The 26,229-nt window shown below is 36.4% G+C and overlaps 2 protein-coding genes across 5 annotated transcripts in view; both read left to right on the top strand.

Annotated features, from left to right (window-relative positions):
- LOC132106315 (uncharacterized) overlaps nt 1-26,229 on the top strand; it is a 329,308-nt gene that overhangs the window by 71,944 nt on the left and 231,135 nt on the right. The gene's annotated exons all lie outside the window — the stretch shown is intronic.
- LOC132105958 (shaker-related potassium channel tsha2-like) lies at nt 12,187-25,994 on the top strand. 4 transcript variants are annotated; one of them, XR_009424011.1, is made up of 3 exons: nt 12,187-13,822; nt 18,655-18,904; nt 25,263-25,994. XR_009424011.1 is itself a non-coding variant. In XM_059511535.1 (2 exons), the coding sequence occupies exon 1, from the start codon at nt 12,339-12,341 to the stop codon at nt 13,773-13,775; it is 1,437 nt and encodes a 478-aa protein (XP_059367518.1). In that variant the 5' UTR covers nt 12,187-12,338; the 3' UTR covers nt 13,776-13,822; nt 25,263-25,994. The 4 variants fall into 4 exon arrangements, 2 of the variants coding, with proteins under 2 accessions (XP_059367518.1, XP_059367516.1); XM_059511535.1 differs by lacking the exon at nt 18,655-18,904; XM_059511533.1 differs by lacking the exon at nt 25,263-25,994 and having other exon boundaries at nt 18,655-20,238.

Consider the following 26,229-nt stretch of genomic DNA (forward strand, 5'->3'; position numbering starts at 1 on the left):
CACAAACCACTGTCCACCATTATTTTTAACAGAAAAGAATGCAACGAGCTCAATCACGACTTCATAAATAGGAAATAGGAAGTTTCCGACAGCACGTGAAGACAGCAGAGCAGCGCCTGCTCAGCACAGTGGGAGTGCATTATTTTGTTGACTTTTGTTAACACAATATATTGCTTTATACATCTATCACTCCAGCTCAGAAATATTCATGCAATCATGCAGCACGTATCAGAAGACCTGCACTCCGGCGCGGTTAGCACTCACACTCTCTGATCTATATATAACTGAACCGCGCTCTAGCACACCTCTTCCAACCGAGCTAGGGACTGCTAAAGGGAGCGATCACACTAGTTAAACGAACCAGGCTTTGGGGGTTAAGATTGCCTTGTGTAAGCACACCCTAATTATTCTCCCATATCCCGCACACATGAGTCTTTAAAAACATTAATGTTCTGGCAGTGACAAATAGCTTGTTTTATATTTAATTAATTACATTAATGTTATAAGTTAAGATTTACAATAAATATTTTATCTGCTACTTTGTAAAAGGAATACGGCTGTAAAAAAGCACCTTATTTGTTTAAAGTGTTTGCAAACCAAATGTTATTGCATTTGTGTGCATATAGCAGTACTTTTAGATGAAGAAAGTGCACAATACACTACTTTTGAATGCATTATTAATTTTGTGCATAACAATGCATTTAATTGTGATTAATCACAGACAATCATGCGATTAATCATGATAATTTTTTTAAAATAATTGCCCAGTTCTAATATATATATCAGTTCAAATGCTCTGTTAATAGTGTACACAGTATATGTTAGTATTCTTTTGTATTATAATGGCAATTCATTCTCTAACTGAACAGGTGTCTTAGAGTTGCCCTGTGTTCTGTATATGTTACCTGCAAGGTTATTGCTTCCTGAAGGTTTGCATGATTAGCATCTTTGCATAGATTATATGTTAGCTGTCCCCGGAACATAAAAACGGTTTTAATGACTACAGTGCAGTAAATATCTTTACACAGAACAAAGGTACACCTGAAACATCCTGGTCTACTGATAAGAAATTTGTGAATAAAATTAGATAAGATAAAAGGTGAACAGTACTGTTTGGTTTTCAAGTAGCCTATGAATAACTAACTTAATCAAGATTAACACATAGCAACAGGATGAAGAGGAATATACCAAAACTCCAACACTGCACCAATGGAGGTTTTGTTTACATTTGAAGAATAATCAAAGCATTGTTTTAGGATGTGTTGTTTGGGTGTACAGTTTGTGTGCTTGCTAGCTTATGTTGTATCTGTCTCCATTTTGTTCGGTTGCCATGTTGAATTTGTTGCACTGCTTGTAACCAACAATGAATATCTCATTGAGGCCTGCAAATAGTGACAGCAGTGGCTAACAGTGAGTTACAGTATGAACTGTAGTCTGTCTCAAGTAAATTTGCTCCACAGCTCCCCTACACAGGAGTGTCCATGCCTGGAACACCCACTGAGGTTTGGCTGTGGTATATCCCACCAGATGCTAGAGCAGATATCCTACAGTCTCATGTTGCAACCTTTGCTCTGACCTAAATCTGATCTGTTGATCATAAAATAGACTGAAGGAGGGAAGTCAGGGAACTCCTTGTTTACCTCAGAACTTTCAGAAGACCTCCATTTCTTTTATTTTTTTCTTTATTTTTTTATTTGTCAGTGTCATTTACGCTCTTGTTTTTCTTTAATTAAAGGGATAGTTGACTCAAATAATAAATTTGACATTAGTAGGATGATCTGAAGGATTTTCATGCAAGTCTTTTTTAATACAAATTTTATATTGACCATGGCTTTTAAAAAGAAAAGAAAAATAAAAAACGCCATAAAAATATAATTAAAAAATATTGTCTATCCTGAAGTCATGCAAAAACATTTGTGTTAATAAATAACAATTTAAGTTGTTTTTCATTGAAAAGTATGAACAAGAATGGTATGTCAGAAAGTGGCATCAGAAAACTGATCGATACAAAAAGTTTTTTATATGAATTCAGATGACTACAGTCTACTTTAGACTACATTATGATACTTTTTTGGTGCTTTGACAACTTTGGAGCTTGACAGTCATGGTTACTGTGAACTTTCCAGTATTAATGGAAAAGAGTTGCATGAAGAATGATTAAAACATTGTGGTGTTTTACGCTGCACAAAAAAAAAAAAAATTCTTAGTGATAGATGCTATTTGCTTTAAGTAAATGGCAATGGTTCCTTCCTAACCACCCTCGATGGTGCTGCTGTGAGGGGGTATACAGAAGTCCCCCCATTTAGTGGTCGGTTGCAATGCAGTTGTGTCCTAATACCGCCTCCCCTCCCGGGTCTGTAGGTATGTCTGGCCTGTCCAGCAATGCTTATTTTTTTTCAGAGTCCCAAGGAGGGCGTGGAAGCATGGCACTCACTGGGTCAAAGTTATAACAGATTGTCACCAAACCTTCACCTTGTTGTCAGATCTTACGTTTCTTCAGGCAGGTATGCCCCTTGGAACAGGTCTCTAGGGATGCTGTGATTTACATGGATGCCTCTACCACCGGCTGGGGGGCCACATACAATGTACACACAGTGTTGGGAGTATGGACGGGTCCCCATCTGCACTGGCATATCATTTGCCTAGAGTTGTTAGCAAAGCTCCTTGCCTTGAACTTCTCAAAGGGTGCTTACGAGGCAATCACATGCTGGTCTGAATGGACAACACAACGGCCGTTGCGGAAATCAACTGACAAGATGGTCTGCACTAACGTGGTACTCGCCCGCCACCTCCTCCTTTGGAGTTGGAAGGTTCTTAGGTCACTTCCTGCCATTCACATTGGTGACTCCATCCCTGTAAAGTGTAGCTGATTTGGAGATATTTCGGAGCTGCTCAGGTAGACCTGTTACCTCACCAGAGACCTCTCACTGCCAGTTGTCAAGGGAACACTCAGAACAGACCCACTGGCACACAACTTGCCGCAGACCTTGCGCAAGTATGCATTTCCCCTATTGAGCCTTCTCGCACAGACGCTATGCAGGGTCAGGGAGGGTGAGAAGCAGGTCTTGCTTGTGGCGGCGTATTGGCCCACTCGGACCTGTTTCCCTGAACTAGTGTTCCTCGAGACAGTCCCTCCCTGGCGGATTACTCTGAGGAAGGATCTTCTGACTCAGAGATGGGGCATCCTATGGCACCTGAAAGTGCACAATGTCTGGTCCCTGGTTGGGATGCGTAGGTTCTTGGTGACCTACCCCTAGAGTTAGTGGACACCATCACTTCGGGAAGAGCACCATCTACACGCTTATGCCTTGAAGTGGAACCTGTTCATCGAGTGGTGTTCTTCTCATCGAGAAGACTCCCAGAGATTCTACTGTGTTCTCACCTCAAACGGGTAGTCGCACTGAGAGGGCCCGGTTAGTGTCGGCTTGCTAAAACCTCTTCAGAGAGTCCATATTGTAGACCCTGTTGAGCTCCTCCTTCCCCTCGGCAGCCACTCATGGCGGAGCATCTGGGCACCAGGCCTTCACTCACAGTATCCTTGAGAACTGGTAGAAGGCTGGGGTCCATATTTTAGACCTAAGTTGATCCATTATGTGTAAAGTCCACGGTATAGCCTTAGAGCCCGTGTTTCCCTGGCAGACTTCTGCCAATTCCAATAGGGTTACAATCACCTCCAATTTTCCATATGTACCTAAACAGATTTTCATATTTGTATTTGCTCCCGAGACCTCTTTCAGAAAGGATGGAGCTCCCGCAGCATCCTTGTTCCAAGTGAAACGGGTACGTTTTCCTAGTGTTATCCAATCCCACTGAGTGGGTAGTGCTTTAACAATGGTGAATGGAACTTCTTGTTGCGAGACCCGGCCTACACCAAAAGGGGCGCAGGTGGCTCACAAAGGGCACTTTACTGTTACTCTTACTGTTGTTGTTCTCTTGTTGATCTGATTGCTTTTATTGTTCTCATTTGTAAGTCGCTTTAGATAAAAGCGTCTGCTAAATGATTAAATGTAAATGTAAATGAAGCGATATCCCAATTCCAATTTGTTGGTCATCCAACGTGACATCTCTGTTCCCTTCTTCAGGGAACGAGGGCTACCATACGTAACCAAGATTATTCCATTTACACTAAGCGAAAATAGCAGTATTGTCTTAGTTATATGCTATTAACAATAAGTGCAATTAGCGATAGATTCTACAACATTTACATAGCAGCATTTCTGCTGTTTTATACTACTTGTTGCAAATAGAGGCAAATATCTGCACCTCAGTATTGTAGTACATTATAAAACAGCATGCAATAATAACATATTAAGTGTAAATTATCATTTAAATTAGAATTTTTAAATGGATGCAGCATTATAGGGACAATAAGCACTCCCTACACTAATTATTTTCTTAATTTTTATTGAAAATAAATGCCTTCCTGAAGTGAGTCGCTCGCGTCATAAAGAAAGTTTGAAGTGCTATTTCATCTTCGGCACTGAATCTGTTGATTAATGGCCATCTTCTGTAATGTTGTTTAGCCCAACCACACATTACCTCTGCCAACAAGGCGGACACTTTGAAAAAAGCATACATACAGACAGAAATTTTGAATGACATTAAGGTCTGTAAATGAAGACTTTTTTGGGGGTAGAAATATTAATTTCATTGGATGGACGGAGGACAGCATGAATTGAATACAACTAAACATTCATCTCAAAATTAATTTCCAGGTAAAATCTGACAGGACAGTCACCTTGATGCTTAGACACAGGAACCAGTAATGTTACCAATGTTACAGGCAGAGTTTTGTATAACAAGAAACCATAGCTCAGAGTGTCTTTTTATATGTGGTTTTGGAGTTCTGTTTTGGAGTCAGTTCTTGTTGATCCTTGTTTTTTCATCTGTAGTAGGGATGTCCTTAGTGTGACTGGCATATCACAAAGAACAAAGCCACCACAAGCATGTCAACAGAAGCAATTTTTATCTTGTTGACATACCTAAAAATATGGCCAAATAGTTTTTTTTAACACAAGATGTAAATAAACAGAAGCACATTGTGCATACATCATTGCTATTTCATTTTTAAAGTCCAATTGAAGAAGATATTACTATTATTCTGTGTACATATTAATCAGAATCTGACTTTTTCTGACTATTGGTGGATTATTAGGTTGCATGTATGAAGCCAGTTGTGAACAGAGACCTAATAATAATAGACCAGCAATTTTACATTTACAATTTTTACAATTTACTGATTGAAATTGCCTTGTCATTAGTTTTCAAGCTCATTAAAAAAAGACTATCAGTACTGTTTATGTACATGTATAAATACAGGAAAAACAGCATCTGTTATCTCATAATCGCTGTCCACATGAGCAGAATGAATGATTTTAATATATCGCTATAGTTGTTTAAAGTGATTGCATTATTTGAATCAGTTGCCATGACTGTAAAATTAGGTTTAAATGTTTGATACACAGTGAAATGCAGACAATTAATTTCATTACAAAAGATCCACAGCACTTCCAGTCTATTTTGTTATGGTAGAGCCACGATCAATGGAGCTATTATTATTCGTAGTTATGTAAAGGCAGTTACAGTCACACTAAAAATATGAGCTTCTCTTTCATGAAACACTGTTTGCTTTAGCGGTACAGGCTCGGGCCACCACTGAGAGCCAGAACTCATACAAACATACATCAAACAGCAAAATCAAGATCAAACAGAGCCCAAAGTGTTTAATAATGATGAATATCAAGTAATCAAGTAATGCTTTGTATGTTCAATGCATTGTTTTCTGATATTCAAAAAGATGTAAGCATGCAATAAGTGGGTTAATAGCACACAATAACACTGAGGTGAATCCATGTCACTACTGAGGTGGAAATCAAAGTTAACATGAGCATTACATAGCACTAGCATTACTTTTAGAAACCAGATTTTTCTGTAATGATCATTTGAGCTGTCATCTTTATGGTTTTTAGTATAGCTCTTGCTTTATAGCTCTTACTATAGCTCTGGACACAAAACATCACTTCTTTCACTTATTTCCTCAGAATTGTTTATTACTGTATCTTTACACTTTATATCTCTGAGTGAGAAAATGAGATTGTCTTTGAAAATGTTAGAGTAAACTAGTGGCACAGAAGTGATACTTTACCATCACCAAAAGACATGTTTGCATGCAACTAATAACTGACACAGATTTCTCATTACAATAAAAAATGACAAGAAACAGAAAATGTTGATTTGGCCTTTCCATGAATGTCATTTTCAGTAAGCAAATTTTCAAACTGCCTGCAAAGTTAGCTAAGTTAAAATTCCTGTGAGGTAGCGAAATATAATTACACACTAATTAACTGACTTTGAGCTGATGGAAGTCATTAAGAGAGACTGCAAGCAGCTCATTAGGTCAGATAATCTTATTTGTAAAAAAGAGGATGGAGAAGTAAACTGACAAAAGATCAAGAGGTGTCAAAATCTGAATTTACGCAAATGAGTGCGAAATAACACTGTATAGCAACCAATCGCTTTAATGTGTGTTCTAAAATCACCTCAAAAGATTGAATATTCATATCAGTGGAATCCATTTAATAATAGTTTAAAACTAAAATACTGCAAACTGTACCCATCATGCACCACATGACAACATGATTCTGATTTTTGGCAACTAGAGTCAACTCCTCCACACTACAGATCAGGGCAAAAGTCAATGCAAAGTGTACTGCATTCCAGCCTTTAGCTTTCAAATTTGCTTTGATTGTGACTAGACAATTGCTGGATTAAAGGGTATTACAATGACACTGTATGTATACTTTGGCTATTTGGAAATCAAACAAGCATTTTACCAACCACATCTTGTGTAAATATAATGACAGCTATGATGGGCCACACTATGCTATTAAGCATATTTCTACAAAGTTAGTAAGTTGAGATGTACAGTAGGCAGCTGTTATGCAGACTACTTCACTTGTACATACTGTTTATAAATAGTCTCTGCATCACGTATAGATCCATTCCACAGTTGCAAATGACTCTTATTTTCTTTTGTTACATGTGACTGTTACATCGTAGGAAACTGATGATCTAACTGCTTAATGAAACATTCGTAAGACCTTCAGACATTATTACCATAAAATTAGTTTGGATGTAGAATGTCACAGCTAATATGTGGATTTCCAGTCGTTTAAGGCAAAAAGAAGACTAATTATGGCTCCAGATGTATAATATGGCCAGTTCTCTTTATCTGTTGAAATTGTGTTTTCATTTTTATCTGTGGATTGGACTGTCATGAATCATATGAACTAGAAACATCACATTATGGATATAAATATTTAAACATTGGTATAACAATAAATACATCAGGTAATGGTGAAATAAATAACTGCATTCAATATTTGTACTTACGTTTTTCTACCTACATTTTTTTTGTCACAACCACAGAATCACTGAAATTATCTTGAGTTAAAAAACATTATTCAAAACAGTAAAAAACAGTTACATTGTTTCAAATATATCAGCTTTTTCCATCTATAAATAAATAGATTTTAATGTAATATCATGTTCAAGTCTATATGACAATACATGTGGTATGTTCCATGTTTCTAAACATAAAGATTTATTAGGTAAAGATACTGTATGAATGCCTTACAGTAAAGTGATGCTGTATGTCCCACACACACACAATGAACGACACCTTTCCTAAATTTTCAGCCAATCAGTTGCTCTTATGTTATACAGGCAGAGCCTGTAAATTTAATCTTCCAGGACACTGGCAGTGACCTGTGCATTTCCTTAATTCATCCTTGGAAAAAATGGCAGTCTAGGAAAACCTTCTTCAAATCTGATTCACTTCAGCATAAAAACATGTCCTCTCAAAGACACATGAATCACTGCAGCAGTCACTCACTGATGGAGCGGAAGTCACCTTGATAGAGTCCTCAGGATGCTGGATACCTGAGCTGTGTGTGTGAGAGCTGTGTTCTTGAGTAATGATTGTCGGTTCAAAGGGACTCACAGCAATGTGATAAATATGGTAGGAACTGATTCTGTAAAACAAACAAAAACAAAAAAATGGTGGAAGAGCTAAATAATAAAATACCAAAAGGTCAATTAACTGCCATTCCTCTGATCTGTCAATCTCCAATCATGATAAATGAAGAATAAAAGGTAAATGAAAACAACTTATAGGAATCACATCCAGATGTTTTTCAAGATCAGAAATGGATGCTATGATGTTATGAACCCATTCAACTAGTCAAACTATTTAAGAGTGTGAAGGTCAACACACATTCATCACAGTCTACTTAAACATTAGGTCATTTAGATGAAAAAAAGAAATCTGTAATTAAGTTAAATATCGGAGTTAATTACTGATGAACTTGATGTGCAAAAAAATACTTTAGGTTTTTGATTGTCTGTGATGTTTCTGATGCAGTACCTAGCCAACCTGTCCTCCAACCAATACGCTCGTGTAGGTCGTTTGTCTGAATCCCTGAAATACAACCCATCAGAGCGTATACTACTATTGCGCCCCTATTGCCAAAATTGCGTTTCATGTAGCTCAGTTGGTAGATTATTGCGTTATACCTTGATATGTAATCATGCTATCATGGGTTCGATCCCAGGGAACGGACGTACAAAAATGTATATGCTCAATAAATCATAATTTAGCATGATTTCTGTGAGGGTTAGATTTAGGGGTGGGGTTAGGTGTGGTCATTCGAACGAATAAGCCACCTAGTAAAATATGTAGGAAATACTGTGAGATCGGTGTAAAAAGCCAACACATTGCATTTAAATAAACATGCGTTTTGATTGGTAATGACGTTATACGTCATTTCATGACGACAGACGCAACAAGATCCTGTCATTATTTTTACGCCCGCTAGAGGGTGCTTAACTTTAAAACGTAAATATAGGTCGTAATAAATGCACAAACAATCTATATGGTCATTTTTTGTTGGAGGACAGGCCCTTTTTTTTTTTTTCTACTTTGACTTTTTTTCTAATCTGAATAACCGGCAGTGTCACTCAAACATGAACATGTGTCTTGAAAATCTATGAACTATGCAAATGTCTTTTTAAACAAAGGGTATGACCCTTGTGTGATTTTTTTTTCTCCCCATGTGCTGCTCCCGGATTTACTCCATGGGAAAAGAAATGTATTTCTATTTTAGGTCTCTACGTCATTCTTTTAAACTTGGCCCACAACTCCACCCACCACTGAATGTTCTGTTGAAGCATTTTAGAGCTTTTCAGACACTTGCATAATCACTGCAAGTGTTTTATCGTTTGGAGTATTTGAACAATTACATTATAAGATGAGGGCTACAAATACCATTTAAAATGAAGTAAAATCTAACCAGGAATGAGAAGAATCTAAAAATGTAGATAGCAATTGTGCTCTGTGCTACAGTAACTTAGAAAATTTATAAAATACCAATTAAATTAAATTACAAACTAACTTCAAAGCAACTAAATGTTGCCACCAAAGATTGTGCAAAGCATGGTTTGTTTATATTTTGTTTATATTATTTGCAAACAACATTATTCCTAAACATCAGCTGGATTTGGATGTGCATTCCCATAATAATTCCAAAATTGTACATTCAACAGACCTCTATGGCAAGCTGTTTTTGCATTCAGCCCTTAAATTAAATGTATCTCTTTTTAAGTTACTTGTACACTTTACCTACATTTATTGTCCAGTCAAGCACCACTCACAGTCGTTTGAAAATGCAAAAATGTAATTCCTTCTTTGTGATTCTGTAAATACTATCTGTATTCTAATTCTGGGACTGCATCCCTCAAAATACATGAAGGTTTAACTGAGCACTGTTAAACAATATAGCCTACAAAGTATTGCAATGTCAACTATCAACTGTGACAGCGTAATATTTGTATTGGACATGAATGATATAACTTTCTGAAGACAAAACAGGGTTCATGTCTAAATAGTCAAGTAAATAATTAAGAGAATAAACTCGACAACATTTGAACTGCTTTAAAAATTGTTTTTATTTTATTTGTAAGTATCAAAACTCATTACTTAATGTATTAATTAATGTAGTGTAATACAGCATTTTTTTCTCGGAAAAAGATCATCATGTGCCTGCAATGAATCTTAGTATAGTCTGGGCCATGAGGATCCATTATTTGTATTGGTTGTGGCCCGGGAAACAAAGGACGCATTTCATGGCCACATTTAAACTAACCTTTGAAATTGGACAGCCTTATACATGCTGGTGTGATGCACTTTGTCTTTGAATTCAGCCTTCGAAGAATAACATCTCTGAATTGTTACACAGATAATGTGTGTTTGTATCCTAATTCTCACTTAAATGGTTTACCCTGTTCTATAATTGTGACTATTTCTGTTAACAATTAAGAGAATGTACTGTTAACCTTTTCAGATTAAACGAGTTTTGCAATTGTTATTATAAGATCATTTTTATGTGCATATCTAGTAATTATTGACTCACAGCATACAACAACATAACAATGAACACATGGCACCATAAATGCCAAAGCCTTTTAAACGTCTTTGGAGCAACCTATCATTTTTTAAATGGACATTTTTTTATTTTTTTATTTAAAGTCAACTGAAGTGGAGCTACTCCAAACATATTAATTCATGCATATCTGGAATAGTTACCTACTATTGAAATTGAAAACTACATAGGGGAGAACCGGGGCGAAAGTAACGCGGGACGAAAGTAACAAAGAGATTTTCTCAGAGTCTATTACTGCATTTGCATTCCCAGCTATGACGGTATATTCAGCATTCAATCCTTGATGGAGCTGAGAAATATCACATGATTTCCTCATCATTTCCCGCAGTTAGGTCGGCAAAACTGTTTTCGAGTACAAAAAGTAAATTATTGAAGCGGTAATTTTTTGTAATTAGTTGTGTTGTTTTTTTTGTTTCATGTGTCACAGTAATGATCAATCTACAGGTTATTTAGTGCTTTAACACATCATAAAGTTTGCATTATCAAAGTTTTTTAGTATAAAAGTAAATCAGGTGTAAATGCCAGGAGTTCCTGTCGGGACAAAAGTAACAGTTGTTACTTTTGTCCCGCTACAGTGACAATAAGTATTTATTTTGTTCCGGTACATGCTATTCTGTGAATTTCTGTCTCTTGCATCATTTATTAATATTGTTTATGTAATATTATACCATAAGAATATGTCTGAGTGAGGGTCAGAAAGACAAACAGTGGTCTGGTTTTATCCAGATGTTTATGAGAGAGCGTTTCTGGACATAGAGGAACATCTGGGCAGCTCCTACCTCGCATTTACCTTAGTTATATTTAGGTTTTAGCCATACCTTAGCTTTTACACCTCCAGCTATGATTTTGCAGTGTTTCCAGATGTTTTAATGCACATTTTGAATTTATGCATAAAAACAACTGGATGGAAACATGAATAGGCCTACTGTTATGTTTAGAATTTATATTATGCCAATGTAATTTAATTATTATATTGTTCATTCTGTTGAAAAAATGTTTTATAAAAATACACTGAAATAAAAAAATAAAAAATAAAAAAATAAAGTTTGTACAGTCGGGTTTTGAGACATTTGATGAAACTTAAATTTAAAATAAAAATATAAATATGTAATTTAATATTTTTTTTTACAAAAATAAAAGACAGAATATGTTTGCAGTTACATATTTACAAGGTCATAGTCAGGTATACTTAATAAAAATAAGAGTAACAGAAAATAAATCTAGCTTATATTGTTGTGTTACTTTTAACCCACCTGTGTGTTACTTTCATCCCAACCGATGGGGTCAAAAGTAACAATGTGCAACATATGTTCACATTGAAATTATACTGAAGCCTTTCTACATTTCTACAAAATACCACCTGGTATTGATAGACCACACTTATGAGTTACTGACCACAGCAGAAACATATCTCTGTCTACAACATTACCTTTTAAAATGATGTTTTTCTGAAAAATGGTACTTTCGCCCCTGCTCTCCCCTAACCTTAATTGGAATACTTAGAATACTGGAATACTAGAATATTAGACTCATGAAAAAGCACCTGTAACATTCTGTTTGTTGTTTAAACTAATAAATGTTACAACGGCTTGCCATAGCGCTTGGAGAAAGCGAGAGAGTGAGGGAGGGAGGGCATTGCTGCTTAAAATGCTGTGAATGTGACAGCCAATCGACCAGACTGCCAGCCTCAGCTTGGGGAGGAAATGTAGAGAAACCTCCGTGAGTAAAATGCGCGCGAAGTGACGCGACACGCGCCGCTCCACAAGTGCCCTGACTATCTTCCACGAACAGCGCGAGAAGCAGGGCACGAAACCGACTCGCCCTTTTGAGGGGACAAACATGACTGTGGTGCCCGGGGAGAACCTCGAAGAGACTGTGGCATTGGCAGCCCTGTCCCAAGATGTTTACGACCCTGAACGGGCAGACCAGGAGTGCTGCGAGCGGGTGGTTATCAACATCTCCGGCTTGCGCTTCGAAACCCAACTAAAAACACTGGCGCAGTTCCCCGCCACCTTACTCGGTGACCCCAGGAAAAGAATGCGCTTCTTCGACCCTCTGAGGAACGAGTACTTCTTCGACAGGAACCGACCGAGCTTTGATGCCATCCTCTACTACTATCAGTCTGGAGGCAGGCTGAGGAGACCCGTCAATGTTCCCGTGGACATCTTTATGGAGGAGATCAAATTCTACGAGTTAGGAGAAGAAGTCATTGAGAATTTTAGGGAGGACGAGGGGTTCATCAAGGAGGAAGAGCGACCTTTGCCCGAAAACGAGTTTCAGAGACAGGTCTGGCTTCTGTTCGAGTACCCCGAGAGCTCTGGACCCGCGAGGGGCATCGCAATCGTCTCGGTGCTCGTCATTTTGATATCAATTGTCATATTTTGCTTGGAGACTTTACCAGAGTTTAGGGAAGACGGGAAAATGGTCGAGGAGCACCTCGCACTCAATGGAACTGCTAGTTCAAAGAAGCCAAATCCATTCACAGACCCCTTCTTTATTGTGGAGACCCTTTGTATAATCTGGTTCTCTTTTGAATTGCTCGTGAGGTTCCTCGCGTGCCCAAGCAAGCCCGCCTTCTTCAAGAATATCATGAACACAATCGACATCGTGGCTATTATCCCCTACTTCATCACCTTGGGTCTGGAGTTGGCCGAGCATCAGGGTAACGGCCAGCAGGCGATGTCTCTGGCCATCCTGAGGGTCATTCGCTTGGTTCGGGTGTTCCGCATATTCAAGCTTTCCAGACACTCGAAGGGGCTTCAGATCTTGGGCAAGACCCTGCAAGCGAGCATGCGAGAGCTGGGTCTCCTCATATTCTTCCTTTTCATTGGAGTTATTCTGTTCTCCAGCGCCGTGTATTTCGCCGAGACGGACGACCCCGACTCGGGGTTCAGCAGCATCCCCGATGCCTTCTGGTGGGCAGTGGTTTCCATGACAACTGTTGGCTACGGGGACATGTGCCCAGTCACCATCGGTGGCAAAATAGTGGGCTCTTTATGTGCCATCGCCGGTGTGCTCACCATTGCGCTTCCAGTGCCCGTCATCGTGTCCAATTTCAATTACTTCTACCACAGGGAGACCGAGCACGAGGAGCAGATGGAGTACACGCATGTGACGTGTGGCCAGCAGCAGCCCTCGTTTGGTGAATTTAAAAGGAGTGACAGCAAAGCGTCCCTTTCTAAATCAGACTATTTGGATTCAGAGGATGGAGATTCAATCAAGTACACCAACTGCAGCCCCCATAAAGCATACACAGGGAAGCTTACTGATGTATGAATGTAGAACGCCGACCATTATAAACCCAAAGAAGCGCACCTCTCTCTGTGAGTACATCCTCATCCCTCGCGCTGTGGCTTGAGTAGATCTGTGAGGATTTTACTATGACGTGATGTGCGATTGTTTTTTGAACTTTCTTCCATTAATGTGACTGTAGATCATCGAGGCGCGAGACGTAGTTGTATACGCGCAAAAAAAAGAAATAAAAGATAAAGAAATAGTACGTATGTTGTAAATAAGCAAGCCCGATTAAATCCTTGTTGTAGCACTTTAGCCGTATACTAAACTTTGTCCACAAATTCGTTGGCGCGTGATCTGTTAGTTTTCCAGAAATATGGTGTCAGTGCGATACAGACGTTTACATACAAATTGCTTATTTGAAATAAATACTAGGACCAACATGCAATTTTTTATATTTATTTTTTACGTTTATTTTATTTTTTTTTAGCTAGGGCAGTTCAACTGCAAGGTCATTTTGGGAAAAAAACGTTTTGCTACAGCTTATTTAAAATATTATTATTGCAATAATGTAACGTTAAATTTAGAAATACATATCACAGTTATTATTTTTTTTTTCTGAGGACGATCAGTAGAAGAGCAAACCAGCTTTGTGATAGGTAATTTTAGGAACACAGCATTTTCAGTTTGTCACTGCATTAGTATTGAAAGGTTATCTTAAAATTACTTAACATTATTCGAACTATGGAGAAGCACTTCAGGGATATGCTTACACTGATAAGCAACACGAAGCTTCTTCATTTCTTCATATTATCAACAGATGTGTAGAGGAAGAATGAGGAGAGGCTCGATTTCAACAGTGTGCGCTCAAATCTGGACACGAGTTCTTTTTCAAATACACAAGCGTTATCTAGTGGACAACGGTGGAAACTGCAGTCTTTTAACATACTACATGTGTCTCCATAGCAACTTTCCAGACGGTTCTGGTGACATTGGGCTATTATTGTTCCCTTCATTCAAGTAAAAATATAACACCATATAGTCCACATCCATAACAATGGAGAGACATCTTCATTTCTGCACTGCAACAGCATCGAGAGGGGATCATGAATTCAGCACAAAAAGGGATTCATTATGACGTCACTGTGAGAAAGGAAAGTCTCATCTGTCTATTGGCTGGACTAGGACACTCAACGCCTGCAATGTCAGTAATTGACTAACTGAAAATGGAAACAACTAAACATTTCCGGACACACCACATCAAGTTTTTTTTTTAAATTGGATTTTCACATTAGAAAGAAGAGTTCAGACAGGAAGAGGTATGTAACACTGCACAACCCTAAAAAACATAACTGTGTATGTGTTGTAAAGTAGGCTATCTCAGAATTAGCTATTTGTGAGAAATATTTATACTATGCTCTGTTTCTAATAATAATATATATGAACCCAGTACATTTAGGCCTATATACAAACAGTATAAACTGGAAATATTGACAAGTTTTGTCAATACGTCAATCATACACACGTTTCTGTGTATTGTGGGGACTTTCCATAGATGAAATACATTTATACTGTCCAAACAATATTTTCTATCCCCTAACCTAACCCTAAACCTACCCCTTACAGAAAACCTGTTATACTTTCAGATAAACATCATTAAATATTTGTAATATTTTTTTCCCCCTCGCAGGGACTGCACGCCGGTCCCCACAAAAAATAAAAAATATTAGGTTTTACTATACTTGTGGGGACATTAAGTCTCCATAATATAGCATGAACAAGTACACGCATACACACACAGACACACCTACACACACAAAGCGAAGATACGTTTTTTATTTTATTTATTTTTTATTCTTGGACAGTTTAAATTATATATGACATATTGCTTAATTTCTTTCAGAATATGAATATTTGGTTCTGTGGAATGAAATGTGGAAAGATCAGACTTGTTAAATAAAAGTGTCCCTTTTAGATGAAACATAATCAAAAAAGGCTAGCACCACATTCTTCCAAAACAATGCACACTGATCAAAAATTTCACTCCTAATAAATCCTAAAATATTTGTCCAAAGAATTTTAGAAGATTTGTAAATTTATATATATATATATATATATATATATATATATATATATATATATATATATATATATATATATATATGTGTGTGTGTGTGTGTGTGTGTGTGTGTGTGCAGATTACAAAACTAGAATATCTCATACTAAAACAACACTACAAGATAAAATTGTAGACTTTCTTTCTGTGTTGTTTGTGTACACTAGGGGGCGGTATGTGTCCTGATTTATGACATTGTTTGCTGATAAAGCCAGAATTTATAATTAATTTGAGCCTGTGTACAATAGCTCTTCTTTGAGATAACTGTTTCAGAGTAACAAATTCAGAGGAACTGTTACTATATCATGTTACAATGTACAGTAAGATAATGCAAAACAAATAGCTAAAATTGCATCTTGAATATGTAACATATATACCTGTAATAGCTGAAATCTGTCTGATATGAAAGGTTAATGTAGGATCCAGTTATCATAAATAGTCACTGAATTCATTGGGGAACACACAAATATACATTCTCATCAGTCCAACTGCAGAATCCTTAAACTTGTTCGATAAACAGAGCAGTGCAAAGCATAAATAATAATCTTATATTAAATACATATTCCTAACTCTGTTGGACTGCTGTGCCAGGTTACATGAGGAGAGAGTGGGGGTTATTTCCCGACCCACTTTGTGTTGCACTGACCATGTGTGTTTAATGTTTTATGAAGGAATGCTGGTCTGGTCGCATGAAAAAAAGAAAAAGCAAAAGTAAGAGTGACGTATAAATACCCCCGACGTCAAATTTTATTGTGTGTTATAGATTTTACATACACACTTGACTGCTGTGTTCACTTCTGCAAAGGTCATGTTATTTCAAGCTGTGGATACTTTAATAATCAAGGAAACTTCGGCACTTACAGTTGATCAGTGGCAATAATGTGGCTCTCATATATCTCCTAATGGCCCAGGAATATTGTCCCTTCATACTCTGTCTAAGGATCTGAATAATTTTTTTTTCTGCTGGAAAATATGCTGAGCAAGATCCAATAAAAGCGACTGCATAATGCTGTTGTCATTTGTGGCACTCGTGCTATTGGCTTGTGTTACAGCTCACAGGGGTTGAATAGGTCAGTGTGACTTTGCGGCTTGCTGCAGTTGTTGGTGCAGTGAAAATGAAACAGCAAGGCTTTAGCTCTGGCTTTCACAGGGAGGATATTTACATGGTTGCACGGCAGCACAGTGTTGATATTCCTAAGACAGTCTAGTTAGGGTTTCCATTGAATGATTCAAATTCTTAAAGGGGTGGTTGACTGTTTTTTTTTCTTTCTTGGCTTTATTGTGTTTATGGGGTGCAGTCTAACATATGTTCATGCTTTGTTTTTTAACAAACACATTCTTTTCACATAATTTACCTTTATTACACACCGCTTTGTCCCTTCTATCAATGCCTCGATTATTATTTTTTGTAGGCATTAAAGACCTATCTCTAGACAATATCTCCGTTTGCATTGAACTTATGTTCAAACAGAAACATTGCACACTAACTAACATTAAAAAAGTGAAATCGCAATCAACCATCCCTTTAAACTGATTCAGCTAGGGATAGTTCATAGGGATAGTTCACCCCAAAAATTAATATTCTGTCATTATTTACTCATTCCAAACCTGTATGAGTTTTTACATGTTACTATTCTTTTAAATATTTAATTTAATTTATGTTTTGGAGCATGAAAATATAACAGTGCTTCATAATCAGAGACAATTTACAGTTTAAAAGATTAATGAAAGAAGCAAAAAAAAAAAAGAATTGTCAATAATTTGTAATATCAGCAATATAATAGCACAAAAAGGATGGAGTGCATTAGCCAATCAGTGTCATGATGTTTATGTTGCTGTAAAAATAGTGTCATTATCCAGCTTAAGTCAGTTTAGAATTCAATTCTTAGGCCATCCTTAAAAATATTTTGGTTTGCAGTAACAGTCATTTAAAAAAAAAAAAAAAAAGGGTCGTTAGGTCGGTCTATTTTTTTTTTTTCAAGTTTCAATGTAAAAAAAAAGTAAATTTTTGTGATGGTGATGACGTCGGTATGAATTTAAACAAATTAGCATATTGTTACGTCACTGACTGGGTCTTCAACCAAGCGGCAACCTGCTCTCTCAAGTGAAGCCAATAAGGAAGTGACTAAAACTGCAATTCATCGACTGGCCGCTTGAGGCTGGCTGCAAAAGAGAGTCAATCCCATAGACTCCCCATGTTAAAATGCCCAAATTCACAGCAGAAAAAAACATGTTTTCAGCCTGGTGCAAAAAATGATTTTGGTCTATATAGGTAACTTTGCCCTTCATGACAACTGTGCGGGGGGTGAATGCTTTTATAACTCATCCGTTTAAATTATATTAAGCCTTAAAGTTCTGCATAATTAAGGGCGTGGCCACTTGAGTGACAGGTGAATTGCCACTGCTGTCACAGCCATCGCGCTTGGTAGGCGTGGCTTCAGCAACCAGCAATCCTGTTTGATTTGAGTGACGAGTGTTCATTGAATCGATTGTAAAATCGATTTTGCATGTCTAAAGTTTTATACGGCAAATAACACCAACAAAACAAAAAACAGACCATGATACCAGCTGAAATAGTTTATTTTTTATTTTACAGTATGGGAACCCCCTTTTGGGAAACTATGTCTTAACGTATAATGTATGAACTCTTTCTATATAGCCTGTTTATCTAATGTACTCTAAAATCAGTAGCTCTGGTCGTGGCTTCTGGATGTTCCAGTCATGCTAATATACACAATAAAATAATAGCTTTTAACATCTTTTAATATGCAATGGGTAATAGTTCTTTACTCTCTTTGTTTACAGGTACAGTCATGAAACTGGACTTCCTGTCCTTCAGATCTGCATACAGTATACATGCAGCACAATATCGTCAAGGACGGTATGAACCTTCACCAGAGCAGCACTACATGGAATAAAACAAACTTCATTTAAACCACATTCACTTGTTGCTATCAAAGGAATTACGCACAGTGTCTCAAAAGGAATCATATTGTCAAATGTGGAATCTAACCATGAGGAAATAGGACAATGTGGTGAAGATGAAGAAGATGAGGTAGAAACTATTTACTTGAAATCACAAAGTACATGCACAAACAATTTGTGGGATGCATCTTGATGTTTATGTGCCCTTAAAACAACAACATGCTACTGGGACAGGTGTGTGTGACTATGTCCACGTGAATATTTGTCTTCAGACCAGCAGTATGTCACATTTAAACATTACAGATCATGTGCTATACCAAAACATATTATGGCATGCATGGAAAGTTGGGAAAGGAATAAATCTTGATTATTATGTTAATTTAAGTTTTTTTGTTTGTTTTGTTTTTCAACAAACTCAGTAGTCATTTTAAGTGGGAACAACTATCAATGACAACAAACTACTTGACTGTTGAGGTTAACATTGTTAAATATCTATTTTTTTAAAGTATCATAGCTTTTATATAAAAACGGAATCGGTTAAACTGGTGAAAGGTTATTTTTCTAGCTTTTTAAAATTTTGCTAAATCATTTTACATTATCTTTCTTTTTTGTTTCAAGGAAATGTGTATACATGTAGAAATTCTGTCATGATTTCCTCCTGTAATACTTTATGCAGTACAAATACTGAAACGCAAAGGTTGCTGCAAGTTTGTGTCTTTATTTCTTTTATGATTATTGATAAAGTTTCATAATCACTCATCAGTGAAAGCATCTACCTCAATGTCCTGATTGGCTGTTTTACTGTGTGTTTACCTCACTGTGTTGAGTTATGTCAAACTGTTCACAAGCCTTATTTATGGAAACAGCTTAAGCATACAGCATGTTATGTTTCCCCACATCATTGTTGGATGTGTGTTGTCCTGACTTTGTCCATTGTGGTTTTGGGCAATCATTCAATCCAAAAAGTCATTACAATAATGTAAACCTGGCAAGTAAAAACTCATTCCAACATTCCCCACTATGGGTACCCGGTAGGTGCCATGGCCGGTTCACTTAGTTTTGTAGTGGGAACGTGATACTAACTCGTGGGAATGCGATAATATGTCGTGGCCACAAGGTATTAATTTATGGGAACGCCATATTAACTCATGGGTAACAACATCTTTATGTCGCGGCCTCGAGATGCTATGTTGAGGGAACAACATCCATTTCTCAAAGACTTCTTAATTGAGGGATCGACATATTTTTTGCGTGGCAGCGAGTTTATTATTATCAGAGATTATCAGAGATGGATTAATTAATATTTTATTTTGAATAAAGAAATTATATAACTTATTATAGAAATCATTACATTATTAAATTATCATATTAACCATTGGCCTTGGCTACTGGGGCTGTATTACATGTGATAGTCAGTATTCAAATTAAGTTTATCATAAATAAATGTTACATAAAGTGCATATTATAAAACATTTTTATCCATCCTACAGTCTTGGTAGTCCATTAACTGATCATATTTCTCCAATAATATAATATATAATATAATTTGTATATTATTATTATTAGCCTATTATTATTGGTTGTATTTTTATATACGTTTATATTAATTTTCCCCCTTTGTTCAATCTTTACTTAACGTTCTGCATACTTTTGTATATAATAGCTTACTGTAAATGCTCGACATGCCAGTAAAGCTTTGATTATGCTGACTGGAATTTTTGCTGGAATGCAGTTTAAATTGAACATATATTTCATTTTATTTCTGCTAAATAGACAATAATTATAAATACTGTAGTGTTTTGTTGAGGATTTAATCATTCATGTAGTTTCATTTATCATCACACATGGGCATAAATACAATCAAAAAGTCTAAACTGTATTGGCATAACAGTTAGACGTTTATTTGCAAAATATATGGTAGGGTAGCAAATACTACCATAATTAGCATATACAACAATAAATATAAACATATAGCTCTAAGTTAATGTAATAATAATAATATAAAAATATTCAATTAAATGTTAATAAAAAAAAATTATAATTCCGGGTTGCTATGGACACACAGGTTTATTTACGCATTAAACTTGTGGCCCTCAACATAGCATCTAGAGGTCACGACATAAGGATGTTGTTAACTCGACAACATGACGTTCCCACGAGTTATGTCATGGCCACAACAAAACTAAGTGAACCTAACATGCCACCTCCCGGGCACCATACCTCACAACAGAATAAATAAGAGATTGAAATGTATTTTCCCTGCTTTCTAAATATAGAGATATATAGGCCTAAGAATTGAAATCTATAAATAGATTTTATAGGCTAAAATGTGGGAAATTGCAATGAGTTTATATGCTAATGATGATACTTAAGAGATGATTGTACGACAGTAGATTTTCCTAGATGAAATGTATATATTACATATAATGTTCCTATTTAAATAATTATTTCGTTAAGGTTTGTTCATAAGCATACATGTATCCATTTCAATTCCTGAAATTCTGACTTCACATGCATACTGTATGAATATCTGCATCATGTCAAATGAATGTCCAACATCCAGTTAATCATTTTGTCATCTCTGTGTATCAAAAAACTCTGCTACTTTGAGGTCTTCCATGTGAAAGCAAGATGCTTCATAATAATTTCTTCACATTGCCATTATTTTCCCTCTTTCATTTCATTTACAACCTAGTTTTGATAAATAAACATGTATCACCTGTTTTCTTCATCTAAATTGGACATTACCATTGTTTAAAAATAGGACGGACAGAGCAGTATTGGCTGACATTGATTCATATAAATGGACAGTTTATTTCAATGAATTAAATCACTGATTCATTTGAGTCATCACTCAAAGTTCTACAAATTCAAGTTTTGTTGCAGGCCTACCATACAGTTTATATAAACGTTTGAAATACAGTGATACAGTTGTATTTTTCAATGACATTACAGAAATTGTGTCAAATATTGCAGGAGCACAGACCCAGAGCAATTCATTTATGAATTATTAATCATTATGCTTGGTCCATCATTTCTATTGGGCACAGACACAGTGTGTTAAAATGATCATGTCAATATAAATTGCAGGGCTTTAATCATGTGTTTTCAAATGGTTTTCATGTTGGCTGCTGCCCAATCATTAGACCTGATATGAGCTGTGATACAAACATTTGCTTACAGATTTGAGTAATCAATAGTATGAATGTATCACGCAAAACAAGAAAAGTTTTTATTATTAAACTAATGATCTACATGAAAGACTGCAGGGTATGGGACGGCAGAAACAACTTTCACAAATAAACCAAAGGGTCACTTATTCCACATACATTCAGAAAAATCTGCTGTGACCATTTTTTTTTTTTTGGATTTGGGGTTATTTAATTGATTTCTTTGGACATAAAAGGCCAAGTTGTTGACTGAACTAAAGTGAATGAATTCAAACACTGCCACTGGCAGTTACCAGATGGGATTTTGTTATGGCTGTGAGTTGAATACAACCCAGCGCTAGGTAAAATATGGACAAACCCAACATTTGGGGTGTTTTGACCCAGCGGTTTGATTAAATGTTTAACTCAACCTTCTGGGAAATAACCCAACCACTGGGTCAAAACTACCCAGTCGCTGAGTTTGTCCATATTTTACCTAATGCTGGGTTGAAATTAAGCCAACATTTTTTAAAGTGTAAGAAACAGGAATTGTATGGCTTTTTAGATTTTAAAATAGACATTTCTTCAAACATAAAAAGTTAACCACTAGCTGCTGAATTCAACTTCCTTTTCAACTAATATATATTGCGTAAGAGTAGGTGCAACCATTTTTAACCTGCAAGGCTTTCAGTGTCAGTAGCTTCCAGATATTTAGCTGTTCAAAGTCTTGCTTCAAACTGGTATTTGTTATCATATTATTTCAGTCTAATCCTAAACACTTTAAAACAGTTTACTCCACTTTGTTATTCTTCTAGTAATTTAAGGGAATAACAAGGGAATAAGAGGAAAAAGATAACTTTTATTAAGAAGTGCTGTTACTTTGAACTAAGCTCTTAGACTGTAATTTGGTCATCTTGTAAATCTGATGTCTCTAAAATGAAAATGGCAGGTAGAAAAAATAAATCACAATTAGCCCTGTCTGCTCTATCTTGTGGTCATGGTTGCTGCTGACGTTCATGCGTTACCAGTTTTGCAGAGTATCACACATTTACACATGTATTGACTATTCAAATGTGGCACTCCGTTCATACTGCTCATATCATTCCCTACACATCCCTGATGCCCACACATGTGATTTCTAGATAGATCATAGATGTTCCATTACATCTCCGCTGACTGTCTGCTACATGTAACTAAACTGTTGCCTAAGCAAGAAGCGCAACTGTATGTGCATTTCTGACATGTTCCTTTAATACCACCTTTTAAATGGAGTGGTATATATTCAAAGCAGGGAAATATTTTCTCAAGCAATCCATTACATAAGCTGATCATGTATTTATAACCATTGTGAGAAGTTATAAAACAGGCAAAGTGTTGCACAGTTTAGTACCGTATGTGTCTGTTGTTTGTGCATAGTAAGCAATAATGCATCATAAATCATATGAATACAATGACCGAAGTATCACTGTTGCTTTGCACATGATGTTAACTGGTTGTTCATGTAAATATATTCTTTACTAGTGCCTTATATCATGTATCATATCATCAGTGAAAGAAACTGAAATGTCTATCCATTCTAGAGCATGAATTTTGAGGTTATGATGTCACTGATTCCTTTTGTAACATGAATGTATTGCACTAAAAGTCTTCCTGGGATTATAATATTCTTTATATAGGCTCATGTAACATCCTGTGTTTCTAAAGGACTGATCCCCATGTTTCAATTTTTCAGCAATGCCCAGTATAAAGACTCTTCACATCAACATTTTGGCATTCGTGCAACAGAAAATAATCTGTTCATTCATAAACTTTTTTTTTTTTTTGCAGTTAAAGTAATATACAGGTTCAGTACAGTTGACAGCACTTGTGGCATAATGTTGATTACCACACACAACTTTTGGGTTACAGTAAGGCACTTATAAACAAGACCTATCCAAAAATGTAAAAAAAAGAAAAAGAAAAAAAAAATCACTGATTCAATAGTGCAGACATGATTTTAGTGTTAAAAAACATATTTGTAAAGTTATATTTAATTCTGCTATGTAGACTTTAAACCCTACAGAACTAAAAATTACAAGCCTACAGCAATAAAATTCTAAGCTTTACTTTTTTTTTTTTTGCTTTTAAGTCTTCCAAAAATATTCCCCATTCACATCCATTACAAATTTTCTTACCTTAGACTAGATTTTTATATATATATATATAAACATCATGCCATAAATTATGTTGATTCCGTTTAACTTGTACTTAAATGTTAAATCAATACATAACTAGTTTTCAGGAGCTTGCAGAATAGACATAAACTAAAATGGCAACAGAATGCATTAGCATAAACCCATTCGGAGTCCTAACCCAAAGGTTGCGTGTTCGAGTCTTGGGCCAACCTGAATTGTAGGTGTGGGGAGTGAATGTACAGCGCTCTCTCCCACCTTCAATACCATGACTGATGTGCCCTTGAGCAAGGCACCGAACCCCCAACTGCTCCCTGGGCACCGCAGCATAAATGGCTCTGGTTGTGTGTTCACGGTGTGTGTGTTCACTGCTGTGTGGGTGCACTTTGGACTGGGTTAAATGCAGAGCATGAATTCTGAGTATAGGTCACCATACTTGGCTGTATGTCACGTCACTTTCAAACTAAAAAACAAGCAGAGATAGTGAGGATGATGTGTCACATCTGATTAGAACATGATGTTGAGCTACAAACGCATCAGATCGCCTGTTTTCATACTGTGTGTGTGTGTAGTGCAGCTGGTGTACATCTGAAGAGCCTTAGCACTTTGTTATAACTGTACAAAGGTGTCTGATGTGTCCAGTATGAGTAGTTCTTGTACTAACTGTTGTCTGCTGTCATGTTCTTCCTGCTATTGTATTGAATCATAAGCCATTTATTGAGTAAAATACATAGTCTGCTAAAATGTCCAGTAATGTCCTCTGTCTAGTCTTCTTACTCAGCAGGGTGATGAATTTAGTGTCTAGTTGATGATATAAATGTATGGTGTACAGTAATTTTGATGTTGTGATAGAGAGTATGTTGTATACCTGAGGTAATCTATCTATCTATCTATCTATCTATCTATATTTGAATCATAAACATACAGAATGTATGCAATAAATCTGTTTGAATACTACTTTTGTCTAATCTCCTACATTTAATCAAGTCATCTTTACAGCATTTGAAATGGTAAAATAGTGCACCATTGTCTCTGGACCCCAGCCTGGTTCCATCCAGACTATTACATCTAATTGGTGACCCCTGGTAAAGACAAGGAGGGCATGACTGTACTATGTTTGACTTTTAATTGTACACACAATTAATTATGTTCTCTTTGTATTTTGTAGTCACAGGAAGAGAAGGCAATGCCATACCTTCCAAAACTGGTTAAAAGAACCTGAGAAACTTCTGCTTACTAACTGAACAGTCATTAGAGGTAATGACTGTAAGAATAAAGACTGGAATACACCCCAGATTTTTGTCTGGAGGAGTCAATACACTATTTTCTGAAAGTCAGAGCCAGTCTGCAGATAGTGTGCAAATATGTCTGAATATATTCAACGTGGTCCATATATAGACCCATATTTTCTGTCAATATGAATTTCTTATTAAAAAGCACTCGTTCCATCAGACTTGATTCGACAAACTCAAATACAGATTTTTTACCAGAATTTTGCAATTGAGTCTTGTATCCAGATCTATTTAATTCTGCCTTCAGGTTCTTCTGCAAAGTTAATTCTTTTGAGCTTTGATTCACAATTATGTGATTTGACTTTACATCATTTTAGTCAGAATAAATTGAATATATGGGGCAATTTCATATTTTTATTTCATTTTTAAGCTTTTTAGGCCTAGTAAGATACAATTTAAAACAAATGAGGCTTATCAGTTTAAATATTGGTTTAGCACCTCAGTATTTGAATGAGCTCCTGTTACATTATAATCCTCCACGTCCGCTGCGTTCTCAAAACTCAGGCAATTTGATAATACCTAGAATATCAAAATCAACTGCGGGCGGCAGATCCTTTTCCTATTTGGCGCCTAAACTCTGGAATAACCTACCTAACATTGTTCGGGAGGCAGACACACTCTTGCAGCTTAAATCTAGATAAAAGACCCATTTCTATAACCTGGCTTACACATAACATACTAATATGCTTTTAATATCCAAATCCGTTAAAGGTTTTTTAGGCTGCATTAATTAGGTAAACCGAAACCGGGAATACTTCCCATAACACCCAATGTACTTGCTACATATTTAGAAGAATGGCATCTACGCTAATATTTGTCTCTTTCTCTCTTGTTCCGAGGTCA

This window comes from Carassius carassius, chromosome 26, assembly GCF_963082965.1.
Source record: "Carassius carassius chromosome 26, fCarCar2.1, whole genome shotgun sequence".
Classification (NCBI taxonomy): Eukaryota; Metazoa; Chordata; class Actinopteri; order Cypriniformes; family Cyprinidae; genus Carassius; species Carassius carassius.

What these genes read in the sequence shown, in the direction of transcription:
- LOC132105958 (XM_059511535.1), top strand. Translation starts at nt 12,339, where the DNA reads ATGACTGTGGTGCCCGGGGAGAACCTCGAAGAGACTGTGGCATTGGCA.